Below are 21,871 nucleotides of genomic sequence, written 5' to 3' on the forward strand. Positions count from 1 at the left end.
TATATGCTCACCAGGCTCCCAAGCCTGACCCACTCAGTTTCTTTGTATTACAGGTAGTGGCGCAAGGGCATAAGTTGGATGACATTGTCAAGATATTTTTGGATTATAGACCTATTGTTATATGTAATTGTTGCAAGGTCTATTTTGTATTGTTTATGCTTTTGGTCTGTATCGGAACATGACATCCCGAGATTTTGTTATATAATGAAAAATACATTTCTTTATGAAATGCTTTGATAAATTCTTATCATATTTTGTTTTGGGAACAAATTCCGCAACTCTTTTAATCAAAGGATTATTCTGATTTTATTTAAAAGCATAAATGAGACTGGTCTTTTCTGGCCGTGATTTTGGAGATGTCACAGTTATCTACAACATTCACAGTTTCATACACACCATTGCAAGGTAAAGCTTCAAAATAAAAGACACGATTATAATAATCATAAATACCACCATTATTATTATTATTATTAAAAGCAAAGGTAAAACCTTGTTTGTACAAACTTTGAAAGGAAATAACATTTCTCGCCTTATCGGCCGAGAAACAACAATTATTCAAATCTAAATTTAGACCATTACTAAGCAATAAAGAATAAACTCCAATCCTGGTCACAAACGACACTTTCCTATTTCCCGTGATTAAGTTTATCTTCCCGTGCTCCACATCCCTACTTCTTTTTAGTCCCTGCAAATCAAAACAAATGTGAATACCACAACCTGTATCAAAGACCCAAGAATCAGCATGTGATGTTTCAGTAGAATGAATAGTGTAAATACCTGCAAAGGAGAGCTTGATTTTCCCATCCTTAATGTTCTGCAAGTACTTTGGGCAGCTTCGCTTCCAGTGCCCTTTTTCATGGCAATGGAATCACTCGGCTTCCTTTGGATTGGTAGAGGGCACAACAGAACCAAATTTGGTTCCGCTAGAAGAAGATCCATCCCGGGACTTTCCCTTGGAAGGAGCCTTCCTCTTTTTACCCTTACCATGTCCAATTGCCAGGACAGGGTCAGTAGTAGGAGTAGGAGTAGTAGCAACAAATTTTCCTTTCATGTTGCTTTCAGTAGTTCTGAGAAGACCCTGACGCTTGCTAAGAGTGGCCTCCTCCTTATTCATATGATAGGTCATACGAAACTGATCATAAGAAGGAGGTAGGGAATGAAGAATAATATCAATAGCTAATTCTTCATCAAAGTTGACATTCAATTTTAGCAAGCGGTCCACATATCTTTGCATTTTCTGCAAGTGGCCCCTAACGGACTCTCCATCCTTCATTTTAGTGGTGATCATGGAGGGTATGATCTCATATATCTCCTCCCGAGATGATTGATGGTACCTTTCCATCAAATCATGATACATTTCATAGGGGTAGTAGTCCTCATAGCACTTCTGTAGCTCAGCAGTCATGGTTGCAATCATTAGACACGACACCTTTGTCGCATCCCTCTCATGAGTAGTATGTTCAGCAATTTGTTCAAGAGTAGCGGTAGTAACATCAATATCCTTGAGCTCCTTTTCTAGGACATATTCTTTGTCCTCATAATTAATAGTCATCCTAATGTTTCGAATCCAATCATTGAAATTCGAGCCATTGAAAATGACCCTCCCACATAGGTTCATGAGGGAGAAAGAGCCTAAAGAGATTGGGTTGGAAGCATTGAAAGAACAAAGTTTATATTAGATGAAAATCCTTAATAAATCACCCAAATGAAATATTAAGGCTAGGATCCAACACAATATTCTACAATTGCGAAGAGGGATGTCGTAATCCAATTGTAAAATATTTGAAGGTAGGTAAATGACGATTTACCAATTTCCACCATGAAAAACGAAATTATTTATTAGGTTTTAATTGGATTTGAAATTCCTAGATTCTTTTGAGATTCAATGAACTTTCAATGGCATGTTTAAATCTCGATTGTGCACTCTCAAGTTTGTGACTGGGATGCCGAGGATCACAAACAAGGTGTGAATAAGCATGCAAATATACTTGGTACTCATGATGTTACAAATCACCTAACCAATGCGCCGGTTAACCACACACGCTCCATTGATCTATGATTAACATTAAGCTACCCTTTTCCACTCTTTATTAGTCCCAGATTAGTGTGCCAGTTAACAAGATACGCTCCACTAACGACTCAATAAAGTGCAAAGTGTAATTTCATGGATTAGCAACTATTCACATTTTTTCTAAAGTAACTAAGATTGAGAATTTAATAATAGGTTTAGTTACTTTATAATTTCATTATACTTTTAATGAGAATTAATGTCCTGTCCTACCCGTTCGGCTAACGACCCTCCACCAGTCAAAGAAGCGGTGGGTGAGAGTGGACACCCATTAAACTGCCATTTTATAGGCAGTAACCTTATACCCCCCTTATAGACCGGCTTCGTGAATGAGGCCTACTAACGGTAAGACTGACTTTTTCTTATACATATATAAGTATTAACATTTAATATTATAATAGTATAGGGTAGAATTTTAATCTTTTAAAACTCTACGGTTTTGGAATTAATGTCTTATAAATGTGACTTTACAAATTCCAAAACTTGAGGGCAAGTTTTGAAACTTTTCAATACTTTTCATATTCATAATTTATGAACCATTATGAGTTTTAATATCCATGAATGTGACTTTTCATATAACTTGAGGGCAAATTACAATAACACATTTTATTAACAATTAGATCAAATTTTTGGATCAAACACAACTATCATATAATTTTCTATTGATCTAAACAAACTCATAACAAGACAATTGATATCAAATAATACATATAATTACTTTATTATCTAAACATTTGACAAATGCGTATTAAATTGATGAAGACAATCATTACCAATTAAGAAAATACAATTTTTATGATTATAAAACAGTTTGTGGTAATGACTTTATCCATTTTTGCCATGAACTCGAATTTTCTGCACACAGAAGCACCAACTCGTCGAGTACATGAACTGGACTCGCCGAGTCGATGCCTTACTGAGTGGACTCGGCGAGTCTGTTCATGAGACTCGGCGAGTTCATCAGTCAGAGTACAGAAAAATCGATTTTTCAGCTTTGAAAACAAGTGTGCACCTCAAACGTTGTGCCTCTAATGTGTCACAATCACCAATATACAAAGGAGGCTTAAGAAAATAAGACTTGTAGCTTCAAAATCGATTCTATGCTCGTGTGTACATCTCTAGCCGATTTTGACACCAATGGGAGGCTTTTATAGTGTTTCTCAAGGCTAGGGTTTCATCCATAAAACCATAATGCACCATGACCTTCCATATACCTTAGGATCCATGGGTTAAAGCTCCATGGACTATCCATGAACCACTTAGCCCACCCTAATGGATCTTTGGCCCACAATATAAGAATGGATGATTTATATAATTAACCTCCTAGGTTTAATTTGTCACTTTTGATCACAAAATTAATTCCAAATTAATTCTTGAACAACACTAATTAAATAATATGATTTCTCAATTAATATATTATACTTATAATATATTAATACATCACCAATAATCTTATTCTCAAAAAGTCCATCATATCAAATTGCACTGGTGAAGGCAACCCCAAAGGGACCATGCTACAATCGGGTCAAGTACATACCAGATATAGTTATGGACTTAGACACCAAATCCAACAAAAATTGGGGAGGACTGATGGGTTTCAATCATTGGCTGATCAGAGGTACGGTGAGATGGACCGTAGTTTGGTATAGGGATTGCTTGTTGAGATTGATGGAGTCGCGGTTATGATCGTTCACTTCCCCCTTTTAAGGAAGTAACTTGTTGCTCCTCAAACCATTGACAGAGGCCATCAATCTTAGTGAATACATCATTGAATTGAGACTTGATAATGTCGGATAGTTGATGATTGTCGGGGATCTTTATATTGAACAGCAATTGATGGATGTCTTTTGTGAGCTTCCGAAGTTCTTGACCATGAAAGCTTGCGGTCAGGGATCGTCGGAGGTTATTGATAGCGGATTGAAGCACTACAATGGTTAATTCATATGCATTGTGAGTTTCCTCCACAAGCTTCTTCGATTGAACAGCCTGATCAGCAATGGATGATTGAAGTTCGGTTTTGATTGCGGTGACTTCCTAAATAAGACGTTCAGTAGTTGCTAGGAAATCTTGGTGATCTGCGGTTCTGTTGTTATCCAGGGCTCGAATACCCATTTCAACATTGAGCGATATCCTTTCAGCAGCTAGTCGTTCCATTATTTCTAACCGTTCAAGGCGTTTAGCAATGGACTGCGGACCAACAGCTTCCGTTGGTTGCGGGGTTTTGACTACAGCTAAGATTTTGTTAACTTTCTCTTGAAGACTTAAGAATTCCTTGCGAGTAATAGCCAGCTTCTTTTTTTTCTTCTCTTTTCGCTTGGAAGTGGAGTGCTGAGAACTGCTGGAGTCTTCTTCATCAAATATCATCATAAAATCATTTGATTGAGTTGGTTGATTTACTTCAGTCATATCCAGATCATCCACACCAAAGGTTGGTCCGGAGCTAACTTCAATTGCTTTACCGTCTTCATTGGATTCGTGGATTTCGGCAGTTGGAGGGGTCTTGGAAGGTCCTGCGCCACCTTGAAGATTCTGAACATTCTGGATTGTTTCAGCCATGGTGGTCATCCAGTCTTGAACTTTGAGGATGGTGGCTACGGTGTTGGCATTGTTGATCGCATCCGCCCAGTATTTAGCAACTGTTTATATGTCCTTCTCTTTTTGTTGTTGTTGTTTGGTTTGTTTATCCTTGCAGGCCTGGAGTGCCTGGCGAAAAGCTTCATATTTCTTCATACCAGACTCGGTAGTGGGACGATCCCGAGTCCATGTACCATCAGAATCATAACCGTTAAATCCTTGATTTTGCACCGGGGTGTCCCCCGGGTTCATGTATCCTTGCACGATTGTGCTCACCATACCTAAACCACCGAATTGTAATGGAAGAAGAGTATGATTTCCTAAGCTTCCTTGGTCTCCTTGACCCGTAGTTAAGTATGGCCTCAGCTTAGTTCTAGCTAGGGCTGAAGAAGTGCCCTGCGGTTGGGAAGGTGTATCAAGTGTTTGAGTGACGGCAAGAAGTATGGAGTGCACCTCCTGTGGTTCGAAGAAGTGAAGACGGGAAGCCGTGGAGACCTTAGGGCGGTTAGAGCCAAATATATCCTCTTGGGGTTCAACTGGGGTTGAGTCTCCATTATCAGATGAACCAGACACACTTGCTGGGTCTGAGTAGCTAGAGAGGGTTGAAGCGAGTCGGTCTGCGGGGACCGCAAGGACTACCAGAGTCTTTTGAGAGACTACGGTATCTGTCCGGTCACGCATATGGCTAGGACTTGGGTTGGTCTTTCGTCTTTTGTGAACAAGGTCTCGACCAAAGTCATCATCAAACTCATATTTAATGTTGACTGGAGGACTTTGAGATTGAGCGGGAGCTTCATCCGAGGATACATCGATTTTGCGTTTCTTGGAAGTTTAACCTTTCTTAGATTTTCCATGGGGGGGGCTTTCTTTGAAGATAGCAGTTTCTTTTGCCTTCGGGCAAGTGGTTGATTTGAGTGCGTAGTAGTAGTAGGGAATGCGGTACTCACTGGACCATGGGGTTCTATTGAGGATAGAACGTTCTGACTGGGTAGAGGCGGGGTAGAAAATTATGGGTCAATACCTTCCGTATCCTCTATGTGATCTGTGACTTCTTTGGTTTCAAGTCCAACAGATATTAAGACGTGTACAGGTAATCGTCTTAGAGGTCCAAAAATAGATTGGTCTTTCGAGAGTGTGTACCTTTTAAGATCGCGAGTGATGAAAAGATTGTTGTCATTTCCCATGTTGATTCTTGCATCCCGGTGGAGGTATGAGATGCACAAAGACCAGAAACGTGCGAAGGTGAGCTCAGTTGGGGCTGTCCTTGGATTCTCCTTTGGAATGTACTGAAGAAAGTCACCCCATAAGATCTGGCTGTAGTGAACGTCATTCCTTGTAAAGATGCTCCACACCAGTTCCAGTAGCTTAAGACCCATGTTATTTATGCCTTCGGTTTTCCCAGAGAGACTTCGGATGATGAAGTGACAGACATATTGCCAGACCGCAGGCATTTGGTTTTTCTTGAATTCACCAATGCCTTTCAGTTTCTTCTGATAGCCCATCTGGTAGAGAGTAGAGATGATGTCACTTGTGCTTGGAGAGTAAAAGCGTGTGGAAGGAAGAACACGAAGATTAATTGCATTCAGGACCTTTTCTTTAGTCAAGATGACCAAAGAATCATGAACTAAGTTCAGATGAACTTCTTGCAGGTTGTTGATTGGGCGAAACACAGAGAATGCACACTTGAAAAGGGTTGAAATTGGAACAACATTAGTGAATGAATCAAAACCTCCAAACAGGGGGTGAGAAGGTATGAACTTGATCATCCGGCGAATGGATTCGTTGTAGGATGGATGATCTTCAAATATTGCCCTAAAATTGCTCGAGGCAATTGATTGCGATTGATTTCTTGTAGTGGAATCAGAACCATTGGGTTGCACTGATCCTGATGCTTTGGATTGCTTCTTCGATACACCAGACTTCACCATTATGAAAATATTAGAAGAACTTGCAGAAAGTTTGGAGTGCAGGAAGATGGAGAGATGAAGATCGTCTAAGAGTTTCAGAAAGCGTGAAGCTTTCTTTGGAGGGAAAAAGTATTTATATAGTTCCGGATCTCAAAAGGTTATTAAATTTACCCTATCTATAATTGTTAATGGTAAAAACCCTTGGGTTTTAACTATTATCAGCCACAAATAAAATAAATTAAAAAAATTGATTTTTTTTGAAAAAAAGAACGGGGCGAAGATACATACTCGTGAGGACATCAGGATCTGCACATGCCTCCTCTGCCGTCAAATGGAAGGCTCTACTCTTCGCCACCGGTGCCTCTGTCCGGCCCTGACGGCCGTCTGTAATCCTCAATGTAGAAGGGGCGGGCGCCGTCACCTTCCCTGCTGCTGCTAAACTCGGACACTGGGACCTCTTGTGGCCCCTCTGATTGGACTAAAAGCAAATCAGATCAGATGATGTGATGGTGGTGGTAGCAGTACAATCCCTGCTGACATGTCCAGTTCGGCCGCACTTGAAGCAACCCGAACTACCTGCCCTACACGTCCCCTCGTGCCCCCTGCCACACTTGCCACAGCGGCCTCGACCATGTTGGCCCTTCCCCTGGGAACTACCTTGGTCTTTTTTCCGGAGCCCTCCACGCCAGACACTGACTCTGGCTTCATCTTCCTCTCCATCTTTAAATCAATCTCTCTCTCAAGAGCCCTAATAATCATATCCTCCAGCGTCTTGCAGCTGGAGCGGCTCACAAACTGGAGGATATCAATCTGCAACATCTCATGATATCGGGCCTTCTTCATATCCTCGCCTGCCACGTACTACGGAACAAGAAGGGCCCTCTCCCTAAACTTGGCGGTAATCTCCGCCTCTGTCTCAGTCGTCTGCTGGAGATCCTGGAACTCCTTAGCAAGCTGATGCATCTCAATCACAGGTGTAAACTCGACCCTGAATGTGACATCACCATTTTCACGGCCAGAAAAGGCCGATTTTGTTTATGCTTTATAAAAATCATACCCTTTTAATAAAAATGTTGTGGAATTTGTTCCCAGAAAATACAGGATAAATACTTTATCAAAGCATTTCTGAAATAATGTATTTTATTCATTTAAAACATTTGGGATGTCGTCGTCAATACAGAAACATAAGCATAAACAAAACTTACATTCATTTACACTAGTGATCTACATCTCTTTTAAATCTCTCAGTGTAAAGTAGCTTCATATCGACACCTGTGATACAAATAAGCTTGAGTGGGTCAGGTTGGGAAACCTGGTGAGCACATAGGGTTTTCAACCCACATAATATAATTATTATATTTAATTATCAAACAATCAACCCAATTACCTGTCCCCATTATCTTCTTTTACTCTGAAGGATCTACCCTTAGAATTAGCTACCACTCATTCCTAAGAAATTTTCTATGGAATCGGCATGAAGTACATCGTCACCGGGGTTTATACAACATGCACTAAATCCATAGTTTCCAGGCTTCATAGATTATAACTGGTGACCACGTACTTCAAAACATATGGTGAACACTTAGTTCTAAAATACCTAGTGAACACAATCAATTCAAAAATACCTAGTGAATACACTCAGTTCAAAAATACCTAGTGAACACACCCAGTTCAAAAATACCTAGTGAACACACTCAGTTCAAAAACACCTACAGGTTACGAACCTGCTAACGTTCTAATGAACTGTTTAGAATAGTATGTGGTCGTTGTCTTAGATGACTAGATCATCTTAAACATTGAGACCTCTCATCATTTTATTTCATCACACACCAACTTTTTCATCTACCCATGTTTTACCCCAACATTTTTGTAGATATAAAATACATATACAATTTAAATTATTTAAAATATGTATAAAATCGTTCATCTAGCATAGAAAGCAAGTATTCAAATAATATGCACACATAGCACGTATTTTATATAAAACACTTCATATCTATGTGTAAGATGAAAATAATATGCACTCACCTTAATAGCATGAGTTGATATAATCTAACTAAAAATGGTCAACGGTTCGTGATCGTCGGGCTCGGGACACACTATGCCTTCAGCAAATGAGAGAAAGAAAGAACATTTGGTGTAAGAATTGAATGAGGTCGAACTTGATATTTATAGGCTAATTTCGGCCCATTCACGTCTGTAACACCCAAATTTTTCAAACAAATTTTCACATTTTAAAAACACCTTATTTCATAATATTATAAAACTCATTGTTTCATACATCCAAACATAGGTCAAAATCCCAAGATCATGACATATATAAAACTTCGCGTGTGTGTGTACTGATCATGCCGGCGCCTTTCCGCGATCCTCACTAGTACCTGAAACACATAACACAAAACACTGTAAGCACAAAGCTTAGTAAGTTCCCCAAAATACCACACATAACACATACTAGCCACTTGAGGCTATAACTCTGCGGGCCCTTGGACCCTAACTCTGTGGACCCTCTGGTCCTAGCTCTGTGAACCTTTCGGTTCCAACTCTGATATACTCTGATATATACACGACATAAATCACATAGAAATAATGCAATGCAACACATCACATAAATAGCATACAACAACTCTGTCACATAACTCTAATTACCTACTCAAGGTAAAGTATAGTGAGAAGACTCACCTCGATGTCTCGGTAAATAGCTGACTCGGAAGAAGTGTGATCTAGCCTCCGCCTAATCACATAAAGTAATACTCTCATAAATACAACTGTACTCAACTCTAAAAGTCAACAAGGTCATCGGTCAAACTTTGACCCGACTCGTCGAGTGCACTAGGGCGACTCGACGAGTCTACACGTGTCCACTGACTCTCTTAGATCCTCTGTTGGCACGTCGAGTACTTCCCTTGACTTGACGAGTTCCACATGGCATGAATCGCGGGGCCACCCCGACTTAACTCGCCGAGTCTCAAGAACAACTCGACGAGTTCCAACTTGAACTCGGACCCCTGACCCTCCCTGACTCACCGAGTCATTCCCCCAACTCGACAAGTCCACTCACTGAGTGATTAACGGGCAACCTTCATACTACTCGCCGAGTCTGTTCTTTGCACTCGGCGAGTTCATGCCATGCGCAAACTCAAAACAACTTCTGAGGTCAGATCTGTTCCATACAATCATAGATCTGGCCTCCCCAAGCATGATAATCACGTAAAGTTCGGACCTTGACACACATATAACATCTAAATGGTCCAAAATGATGATTTAGCCCCAAAAATGACATTCTAAGCTCATGACTCCCACAATGACTCATAAAGCTCCAAAGGTTAAGGTCTCTGGACCCCCTTGGGTCCAGATCCAGAACACAAACTCGAGAAGGGGCCAAATACTCCACTTAATCATCCTCTAAAAGGGTTAGAAAACCCTAACACTAAGAATCAACGCCAAAACTGAAAAAGGTCCGAGAATAATACCTCAATATAATCTCTATGAGCTCCAAAAACCACCAAAACTGCACCTCCTTTAGCTTCCTCTTGCCTTGAACACTTCCTTCTTGCAAAAATACCCACAAAAGTTCAAGATTGGCCTCTCCTTCCTCACAAGCACTCTAGATCACTTAGGGTTTCTCTCTGGGGGTTGATGGCCGCAAATGACGGCCATAAGGGCCTTTAAATAGGTCCCAAACCCGGAAAAATTAGGGTTTCATTAAACAGCATGGACTCGCCGAGTCCACTCATGGACTCGCCGAGTCCGGTCATTAATCCGGATGAGAAATCGCGACCCTACTCGGCGAGTCTAAGCACCAACTCGCCGAGTCCCTCAACAAATTCCAAAATAAGATAATAAAATAATATACCTGGGAATCTGGATGTTACAACGTCGTGAAAATTCATTGCTCACGTCGTCAGCCATGGCTGAATCACCTCGTAGCTTCGCCATCTGCGTTCTAGGCTTGAATAGTGTCCATTTGACTCCTCACGTCGTGAGAATTCATTGCTCACGTCGTGAGCTTTTGAGTTATCATTTCTGGAGACTTCTAGCTTCGAAATGTGGCATTTTGACTCCTCACGTCGTGAGAAAAGAGGCTCACATCGTGAGTCCAATCAGATTAGGGTTTCTGACACGTGTCATGCTCTCAAACAGCTACATCTTCGGAAGGCCATAACTTTTGCATACGAGCTCCGTTTTTGACGTTCTTTATATCCACACGAAGGTGGAGACGTAATATACAAATTTAATTTAGAATCCTAAGGCTAAAAAGTACTCTATCATAAACTCACTTTTTATGATTCCCGGTGTTGTGTCGGTTTTGTTGCGAAACTTCGACAAGTCATAACTTCTTCGTTATAACTCGGATTTCGGCGTTCTTTATATGTACGGAAACCTTGTGACATATAGTAAAACATAGTTATGATTATTTATTATAAATAATCCTCTATCAAAAAGTCATTTTTTTATGCTTATCGTCTCTAAATTGACTAGCCTGAATCTGCGGGCGTTACACTGAACTTGGTCGAAAAATCACTGCAGGTCATCGCATCTAAAATCGCATCATTTCTAATGGATCGTCCGACCTCCTCCCACCAATCACGTGCCTGTCCTTCAGAAGACATGACGCAAGTCGAACCTTGTCCCCCTTGGGACATCTTCTGGTGCGGAATACGTTGGCGACGTCCGCCATCCATCTGGTACTCACAATGGGGTCTTGAGCCCCATGGTAATCGGGAGCTCCACAAGCCCTAAACTCCTTGAATGTCAGTGTGTACGCCCCTAGCATGGCTGCCATCTCGATGCGAAATGCACCCAACCTCGCATCAAGTATCTCCAAAATGCCCTCCTTGACCGATGCAAAGATCACAGGAGTCTGGTCTAGAATGATGTGTGTGATCTCAGACGAGATGAAATCTCTCGTCTTCTCATCAAGTTTCCCGACTCCAGAGCCCGAGCCTGGTCCCTCACCAGTGCCTGAAGTGCCACCTGGCCTAGTGCGTAGCGTCACCATACAAAAAAGACACCATAATAAACATCAGTATACTCATCATAACTCGAGGGATCTCACATACTACCAGTTTCCTGGTTTCATCTCAGCCTTCCTTGATTCGAGTATGGGTCCTCTGATTTCAGTAGTACGGGCCCATACTGCCTTCCACATCTATCCGTACTTTCCTCAAGAACTCCCTTGACTCCACCAAGTCCCTTCTACTACTACCGCTGCTCTCACGCTAATCTCATCCTAGGCTTGCCCTAGGGTAATCACCAACCCACTCTCTACTATCAGCTGCTTAAGAAGTCACTGCTATCTCCTCCTAACTAGCTCGCGAATACTATTACATATCATTAAGACTAGATAATTCTTTGAATGAAAGATCCTACCCTACAACGGTTGAACTCAAACAAGAGTTGCAAAATAGAGCTAGACCTAACCTTTTGAAATTATTTAATCCTTGCAATATGTAACTTAACATATTCGTTTACTAGTTAGTAAAAGATACCAACTTGAAACATCCCAAAAAATATGGTCCAAAAATTTCGTTTTAAAATCATTTAAGAAAACCATACTTCATCAACATCATAATCAAATCACAAGTCATGTATCCCGAAAACATCATATCAATATAATGTATCAAAATCATGTGTCAAAACATCAGAGTCTAAACATCTCAGGCGAAAAACTGTGGTGTGTGTCATACAGTCATCCCGAGCTCCTCCCCTTGCTAGTGGAAGTACCTGAAACCAAAACTGAAAAACTGTAAGCACGAAGCTTAGTGAGTCTCCCCAACTACCACATACCATACACATAACATGCAAATAGGAGATACGGGCCCCACCCACTCTCATGTAGATTCGGGCCCTGCCCACACTCCGCTGTTTAGGAGATTCGGGCCCTGCCCACACTCCGATGTCTAGGAGATTCGGGCCCCGCCCAGACTCCGCTGTCTAGGAGATTCGGGCCCCGCCCACACTCCGCTACTAACATGCATACAAGTATCACACAGACAACAAGTATATTTATTCCTATCAAGCAGTCACATATCTATAATCAAATAATACTACGAGATTCGGGCCCAGCCCACACTCGGATACTATGAGATTCGGGCCCCGCCCACACTCAGCTACTAACATATCACATATACGGGCCGGCCTTGGTGCCGTAGACCCGTTCTTACTAAAGGAAACTCACCTTGCAAGCCTGACTTCTAAAATCTCGGGTGAGCAATCTCCGACACCTGCTCTAACGACTCCCCTACTATTATTATCACAATAACACTTAGTCAAAACCTGATAATCCTCCTTAGGGTAAAATGACCATTTTACCCCTGGTCAAAGTCAACGCTTTGGTCAAAGTCAACATTCTGTTTGACCCAACTCGCCGAGTTGCTCCATCAACTCGTCGAGTCCTAGAATCTTGAAATCGCGATCTAACTCGTTGATTTATCGAATCAACTCGTCGAGTCCTTTCACCAAATCGTCGACTTCTACCTTAAGCTAAAACGGGAAAACATAATCCAACTCGTAGAGTTCCTCTTTTGTTTGGCCATCTTAACAGATTAAGCCTCTACTCTCCAAATCCAAGGTCCATACTTCCTCTACACACTGTAAATGCCCCTTTAAGGGTAAAGTTTCCAACTTTACCCACTAATAATCCTCCTTGGTGGTTTTAGCTAAAACACTAGTTTATTAAGACATAGATCTTTGTCCACAAGCCTTATTACTCCAACCTAAAGCATGAAAATCAAGATCTAGGCCCTCGTCACCCAATGAACACGTAAAGTCTTGGACTTTACTTCCATGCATGGCCTTTTGGGGCTTAAAAAGCCATAATAACGTCCTTAATGATTGCATTGGGCTCCAATGGCATAAAGTTTGCACTTTTATGCCTTAACAACCCTAAATGATTCCAGATCTGAAAGGTAAGCTACTTGGGACGTCCCTGTCCCAAAGATCGAAATTATTGAACCAAAACCCTCATAAAATGGAACTAAAGAGATCTAATGAACTAATAGTAAAGATAGAGACTTGATTACCAGAAAGTGATGAGGATGGAAGGAAATATCTGGATCTACTATCTTCTCCTTGAACCTTCTAGCTCCTTCTTCTTCTTCTAGCTTCAAGAACACACAAAATAACTCAAGAATGGCTCACACACTCACAAAATGCTCTAGGGTTTCGTGGATTAGGGTTTAAGACTTGGAGGCTAAGAATGAGGCGAAAAGGTGGGGATTAAGATGCTTAAATAGGGTGCAAAACCTTGAAATTAGGGTTTCAATCTGGCAGACCTACTCGCCGAGTCGATGGGTCTCGACTCCTCGAGTAGATAGCTTAAAAGCCACATCCAAAACTTGTTTTTACTCGACGAGCCTGGGGATCCCAACTCGTCGAGTATCCCTATTAAAATGAATGAATTTTAATTAAATGCGTACCAGAAACTAGGCGTTACAGTATTCTTCCAAAAAAATTCAATATTTTATGTTAAAAGTAATGTAGTCTTAAATGTTCCAACACCAAAATGTATAGGTATTGTTGTACTTTGTAGTAGAATAGTGTATTTTTATATCTTTATAAAACTATTTAAATGCATGTTTCCAGAAATGTAAACTGTATTGTACTGGGAAATAATGTTCTATAGTTGTATCTGTGTAAAACCCTTTGAATGTATGTTTCCAGAGATGTAAACTGTATTGTACTGGAAAATAATGTAATGTGGTTTTATCTGAATAAAACTATTTGACGACATGTATGTATTCGTAAACCAAACGTATTGTTAATCCCCCTTGTGAGTTATTATAACCATACTTAACGACTGTTGGCCTGTTATGACGTTCTTTAGGTGTCGGACTGTTATGACATTTGTCATCCCAGACCTGCCGGTCCAACTGCAGCTAACAGTTTAAGTGCGGGATTGTCAGTCCCGTATAGAACTATACACAATTACCACGTTCTCCCCCTGGAGACTTTGGTTTTAAAAAAAAGACTTTTGTTGGTACTTAGGTAAGTACTTGAAGACGCATCTCACAAAGTCATATTGACTGTTTACTTGTAGTATAATGAAAAACTGATTTTCATGTAAATGTATGTATCATCCTTTTATAGTATTTACATAGTAAGAAATAATTATGCTTTCAAAACAATTATTTCTTTGTCCCCAAAGGGTAAAATGGTGTTAATGTTCCATAAACCATACTTATTATAGTTTATAAAAATGTTTCGTTGAAATAATGAATCCTTTTTATGCTATTATCAATTTACCCTGATAATAAAGTGAAATGAAATAAATATATATGTATGTTTATATAATTATACCCTTTTTGCTCAACATGTTACAAAAGGGGTAAAGTTTTATTGTATCAAATTTGTACCCATATGTATATTTATATTTAGTAAAAATATAAATGTAACGGTTTGTATATTAACACAAATTTTCTTGTGCTTTACTTGTATTCCCCCTAAAACATATAAAAATCATTAAAAGTGTAGGGATATGAACTCACCTCAAGTGTGCATTCTTGGTTGAATACGAAGTGATAGCGATGATCCTCGGGTTAGAACACGTGTATATAGCCGTATCCTAATAGTATCGACACACGATATTGTGTGTGAATTAGTGAAACAACAATTAAAGTGTTTTTATAACACTAGATTATGTAAGAAATACTTACAAGGTTTCTTAGGAATCAATTGAAGAACTATATTTTCTGGGTAAGTTTGATGATGTTCATAGGGAGTTTGAAGATGTACTGGGAATGGTTCTTGAAGATATGAAGATTTAAAGACGTATGTATGGGTTTTGAGAGAAAATGTGGAACGTTTTTGAAGTGAAAATGAGACTTATGCATGAGGATTTCGGTTATACATATATATATATATATATATATATATATATATATATATATATATTATGCTAAAAGTGATGTGATATATTAGGAAGAATGAAAATACTTTTGTTGTATTAGGAAGAATGAAAATAGAATTCTATAATAAAAAAGAACACTAAGAAAAGATGAATACTGAAGTTTACCTGTTAGAGATGTATGAAACTTTGTAAAATCTTTTAAGCTAATAAGCTAAATGATTAAATGATAAACACATTGAAAACTATAAGTCATGTTTACATAATCAAGCACATTCCAATGCACAATAAAAGGAACCAACTTCAATCAATATCACTTGACAAAGGGCCTTAACCCTTTTTATATATAGTATGTTCTTTTATCTTCACAGAAAAGACTAGATTTAGACCCTCCTACACATGCTTGGTAAAACCACCAAAAAGTTAGAAACATAAATGATAGAAATGATGAAACTCATAGTCTGAATCCATCACCAGTTTGAATAAAAGATAATATATTAAGTGTCTTGAACCTTACTTGGAATTCCTAGAGTTCACAAATAGCCTGGAAAAGAAAAAGGGGCTGATGGAACCCCGATCTCCATCATAAATAACAGGAAAAAAACTCATCATAAAAATCAAGATAAAAATCAAGTATTATTGAGGTTAAAAGTCGTCCATTTTTATAGGACTAACCTGCATTCTGAAGCACTCACTTTCTTCACTTAAGTTTTGAATCGGTTTTAGATACTTGTATCATTTTCCTGAAAGCGTCATAAAATCAAAGGAAGAAAATACAGAGATGAAGTAGTCTATTAAACAAAATCAGGGAAGAAGACGTAGGAGAAATCATTTAACGCTGATTTTCAATTTTCTGTCGAGACTCTGGATAAATGATCGATTAGGACTTATGAGTTAGCAGATGAATCACAGTCACAAAAAAAAACATTAGATCGCACACCGTCTCATATATAGGAAGACAACATAAGATCTCATTCAAAATTTGCTCCTGATTTCTTACTATTAGCTTGATTTGTGGAATATTTGTTGCAGATTTTATGAGATATTTTGTAATCAAAAACAAAGAATCGGATATCCTCTTTAATAAATGAAGGTTTTTTTTCCCACTTGTCACACTCTCATTCAATTTGCCAAATGTCATTTTGTGGTTATTTTCAATTAAATTTTTTTTTCCACATGTCATTTTATGAGTTTTAATATTTTATTAAATTCCACATAATATTTTAATGTAATAATTGCAATAAATGTAGTAATAAATGGATATAAATTTTAATAATAAACTTACCTTTTAATTTCGAAATTGTCAAAATTAAAACTCATTAATTTTGTTTCTTTATTTAAATTATTTGTTTAAATTTAAAAGATAAAAATCATTATCATAATAATAAATCATTATTTTTCTTATTTCCTAATAAATTCAAAGTTCTCAAATATTTCGACATTTAGATTTAACTTGTTTTTTTAAATTAACCCATGTAATACATGAGTCTCGCAACTAGTAACTTTACATAGAAAAGTTTGAGCGGGAAAGCAAAATAGGAGTGAACAAAAAAATGAAACGTGGCAGAAGGCTTGTGTAAAAGATGGACACGTGGCGTATAAGGTTAGGATCAAATGTGACTAAATCCTGTTCATTGGATTAAAAGAATGAGGAGTTCAGATATGAGGGTACATTTTATTAATATGGGATAATATTTACTATATAATTGTCTTTAATTAATTGACAGGGAAAATCATAAGAATTGTTAAAAATATATATATGGAAAGGAGACTTTCATCTGATATTAGTTTCAATTTCAATTTAGATACTGTAATAATTTTTACACTGTAGTAAAAAACACAAAACACATATTATTCTTTAAGAATTAGGTTTTATTTTTTCAAACCTATAAGATTTGATTTTTTTTCTTGATTATGGGAACAATTAAGAATTAACTACTGTGAATCTTTTTTTTTTATTTATTTATCATTCTTATAGTTAAGAATTGCAATATTTTTATAGTTCTCATGGTTAATACAACGTGAAGAATAGATTATTAAAAAATTAAAGCTTCTTACATATCATGAAAATTTTAATGAATCAATATTTTTAGTTAAAGGTTCATGCTTGATGATAAGAATGATTAAGAATGACATTCTAGCAAGATATTCTTCTAGAATAAGACATTAATCTGATGACCATAACTGACTTTCTTGAAGAATAATTTAACATTTTTAAAGAAGAGGTTAAAATTCTAGAAGAATAAGACATTAATTGCAAGTACATACCCAACATTCTTGAAGAATAATTCAGAGTTCTAGAAATAGTAAACGAACCATTTTGAAGAATAAGACAGGAAATAAAAGAACCTAAAATTCAAATATAAAAATATGACATTCTTATTAGGATGAAGATAGTTTACAATTTTGAAGCCTAAAATTCTTATGAGAATGAAAATAAAGTACAATTATATAAACCTTATGGCCCGATCTCTGTACTGTATGAGGAGCTAACTACAACAATGAAAGGTGGTTTAGGTCTTTGGTGCTTCCCAGAAGGTGGATAAGGAACCAAATGGTGTGGAGCTCTTTGTTGTTCTGCAAGAAGAGCATGGTGAAAATATTATATAATGCCCTTGCTCAAAAACTCATCATCAAGCCTTTAGTTCCTTGATCATCATGCTCCCTTCACACACCATTTATCTCTACTGCATTCAGGCCCTTGATAGTAACATTCTGTGAGAATAATTACCATGGAATCAAATTCTGTGAGAATGACTACGGTGAGAATAACAAGCTTTTATCCTATGTTCCTGACCTGCAAAAATAAGTAAAAAGAATAAAAAGGATTGTGGTAGAAATATGAGCAGATTGCAAATTTGTTCTGTACCAGTTTATAAATTTAACTAATTCACTTTGATAAAAAAAATGGGTTATATATGAACATATAACATTTGAAATTTATATTTAACCACTTGGAAGACCAACCCTGAAACTAATATAATTAGTCATGTCAAAATTTTAAAACTTGAAGTCAAAATTCCTACTTATACTAACCATAAAAAATCTATATCTGTAATTTAGTCAATTAATTATAAACTATTGATCGAGGTGGTTGATTTCTTAAGCTTCAATTTGACTCATGCCCGATAAAGTCCTTGTCAAATATTATAATGTAATAATAATGTTGATATGGTAAAGATGTGAAACAATTTATATATATATATATATATATATATATATATATATATATATATATATATAATTCTTTTGGGTTAGAAGATGAATTACAGATACATCTAGTTCTAGAACCATATATAGATTCAACAACACTTAGGGCGTCTTCGGCACGGAGCGTTTGGGAGCGTTTAAGAGCTTATAGCTTCTAGCGTTTGACAAAACGCTCCTTTTTGAACAGAAAGTCTCGTTCGACACTACAAGCTTCTAGTGTTTAGTTTAAACAAAATGCTCCAAATCCAAATGCTACTTCATGTAGCGTTTAATAAAACGCTAGAAGCTACAAGCTACCCGCTACACGCTACAAGTCACCCGCTACCAGCTAATTTTGCCGAACACGCCCTTATACAAAATTGATTCAGCCATACATATAGTTTTATACATATAGTTTTAGCCATACATATGTGGATTCAGCCTTGCATATGAAAATTCGATTACATATAGTTTTAGCCATACATATGTGGATTCAGCCTTGCATATGGAAAATTGACTACAGATACATCCAGAAATATCGTATCCAACCATACAATTTCACAGATACATTACATGGGTATTCTTAATTCTTTGAAGGTCGATAATGATCAAAATGAAAATTAGAGAAGTGAATCGAAGTAGAGAATCGAGACTAAGAAGGAATACCTACTTGATTTCATGATTGTCTCTTATTTAGTGATTTGGGTTCGAGACAATTTGATTAAATGATTTGCCGACGTGCACCATTGTCTCATCGAAGTACAAAATGGTGACCGGGACGATTAAACTTCATGACTTTGTGTTCGTGATGATTTCACCGAATATTTTGTCTTCGTCAACTTCGTCTTCGTCAACGTCCACCAATGTCTCGTCGAAGCATGAACCCAGCTAAAGACGAGATATTAATATTTGATTTCACCGAATATTTAGAGTATCACGATTTTCCGACTTAGATTCGATTTAACGATTTTCAATTTTTGGGTTTCTTTCTTCTGCTAGGTTTAGAGTAAGTGGGAGTTAGGGACGAAAGAAATAAAAGTCACAATGAATAGAAATTGATTAACAAAAGAGGTATAGCCATGATTAGTGATTATTCCATATTTAACTTGATTAAGTTTCTAAAATTAAATGGATTTAATTTTTATAATAATTCATTTAAATAATTAAAACTATAATACTATTATAAGATGTGTAGACGATTTAGTCATACATTCACACGATATTTAAAGATAATATATGATCCTAACACACACACTCTCTCTCTCTCTCTCTCTCTCTCTCTCTCTCTCTCTCTCTCTCTCTCTCTCTCTCTCTCTCTCTCTCTCTCTCTCTCTCTATATATATATATATATATATATATATATATATTTTGTCGAGAAAGGCACCCCAAAAGAACAGTACAAAGATACAAGAAATTACAAGGAAGTGAAGGGGGAGGACATCCACTCATCCCATTTACATGAATACACCTAGAACGATTTTGGTACTTGAATAGCTTTTCCTCAAAACCACCACCTTAAATGATTATTATTGATATTTATTGAAGTCAAAGAAAAATACATGGGATTGCCATTAAACATTCACTTACTAGAGAAGTTGATCTTATTAGTTTATTATGGAAAGGCCTCTATAACCGAGAAAAGCGCGGGAATTTTAATGATATTGTAACGGCAAAACCCACAATCACTGAGTAATTTCTCCCATTCGCCTTCAGTTCGTTCTCTTCCACTAGAAACGAGTGTAAACATGGCTAGATCAAATGAAACACGTATATCGTTGAAAGGATCATCTCCTTTCTGGTCTTTAACAATCTCCACCATAATGACTTTTCCAGTTTCCTTAGGCACCGCTTTTCGACAATTTGTAAGTATCTTCACGCAATCATCATTGCTATAACTGTGCAAGATCGTCTGAAATGGAAAGATTAGTGTCACTATGATATTAGTTTAACATCTATAAATATTAAAGAAGTAAACGACATAATGTTACAACCAAATAACTTAAGAAATTAATTAAGTCTTTTTTGTACATACACAGATGCAAATAGAACAATATTATAATTTCATGAACACCAGAACTTACCTTCATGAAGATCGTATCTGCAGGAGGGATGGCCTCAAACATGTCACCAGCCACATGGGTAACCCCATCATATGTTGGTGCTGTGGAAATAACATGTGGCAAATCAAAGTTGATCCCTTTAAGATGTGGATATGCCTTCACAATCTCAGATATTGCCACACCAGTACCACCTCCAACATCCACCAAGCTTCCTTTCAACTCAAGAAATCTATTCTTGTAACCGGAGATGATGGCATCCATCATGATATTAGTAACGGATTCCATACCCTCGTTGTAAATGGTATTGATGTCTGAGTTATGCGAAAGAAAATCAAAGAGTTCTTCCTCATGGGCCAGTTTAAACGCAGCACCACCTTCTTTAACTGATCGAGTTACCGCATACGCAGGCAAAGCCATGATTGGGTTTGTAAACATCATAACAAACGGTGCTAAAGACATTTTCGTATTGCATAACAACCACTTAGAACAGTGGTTCAGGGAGTAAACTCTTTCTCCCTCACCATCTTCTTCATCGAACACCTTTCTGTGAACCAAAAACCCCATGAGTCGTTCAAGCCCATCAAGATTTATTGAGGGAGAGTCGATACCAGTGGCGATATCTGACAAAGTAGGGCGGCTGTGATTGCTTATTATGTCGGCAATATGGAGCTCAATACAGCTTCGTATAGCAAGGGCGTCAAAAGCTCCGTATAGGTAACGCCATATTTGTGCCTGGCCTATTAGCATTGTATTGTCGTCTACACCACTTTGAGTATTCATTATTGCTCAAATTCTTGCACTCCTATGTATTCATGGAAGTAAAACTTGATCACATACTTATAACCCACGAAGGCAGAGGGGTTCCATCTACAAGCTATAATTAAAGCCAACCTACTCTCTGAAAATTTTGAGAAATTATATATATATATATATATATATATATATATATATATATATATATATATATATATATATATATATATATATATATATATATTCAAAAGTTTCTCATATCTTTTGTGTGTTAGAATGGACCAATAAAAATTTACTGATAATTTTATGTATATTAAAAGTTATCCATACATATATACAACTCATTTTTATGAAAACTAATTAAATTCGTCATTAATGTCAACAATAATATTCTTTCAAAATGCATTCATATCTAGAAGAATGAGAGTGTATTCTAGCATAATAAGAGTGTATTCTAGTAGAATACTATCA

General features: G+C 37.5%; 1 protein-coding gene across 1 annotated transcript; it reads right to left on the reverse strand.

Moving 5' to 3' along the window:
* Positions 1-20,082: 20,082 nt before the first annotated feature.
* On the reverse strand, positions 20,083-21,528 carry LOC145121144 (desmethylxanthohumol 6'-O-methyltransferase-like). Its single transcript, XM_079056928.1, has 2 exons — positions 20,669-21,528; positions 20,083-20,496 (listed from the first exon to the last, which is right to left on the reverse strand). Exons 1-2 carry the CDS (start codon positions 21,425-21,427, stop codon positions 20,200-20,202), a joined length of 1,056 nt encoding a protein of 351 aa, XP_078913054.1. The 5' UTR covers positions 21,428-21,528; the 3' UTR covers positions 20,083-20,199.
* Between the last annotated feature and the right edge of the window lie 343 nt (positions 21,529-21,871).

The sequence above is a fragment of the Lactuca virosa genome, chromosome 6, assembly GCF_052849685.1.
Source record: "Lactuca virosa cultivar CGN04683 chromosome 6, Lactuca_virosa_CGN04683_v6, whole genome shotgun sequence".
NCBI classification, from domain to species: Eukaryota; Viridiplantae; Streptophyta; class Magnoliopsida; order Asterales; family Asteraceae; genus Lactuca; species Lactuca virosa.

Coding starts and splice junctions, on each gene's coding strand:
- LOC145121144 (XM_079056928.1), bottom strand. CDS start 21,427: ATGAATACTCAAAGTGGTGTAGACGACAATACAATGCTAATAGGCCAG. Junction 20,497..20,668: donor CAGATACGATCTTCATGAAG/GTAAGTTCTGGT, acceptor TTTCCATTTCAG/ACGATCTTGCACAGTTATAG.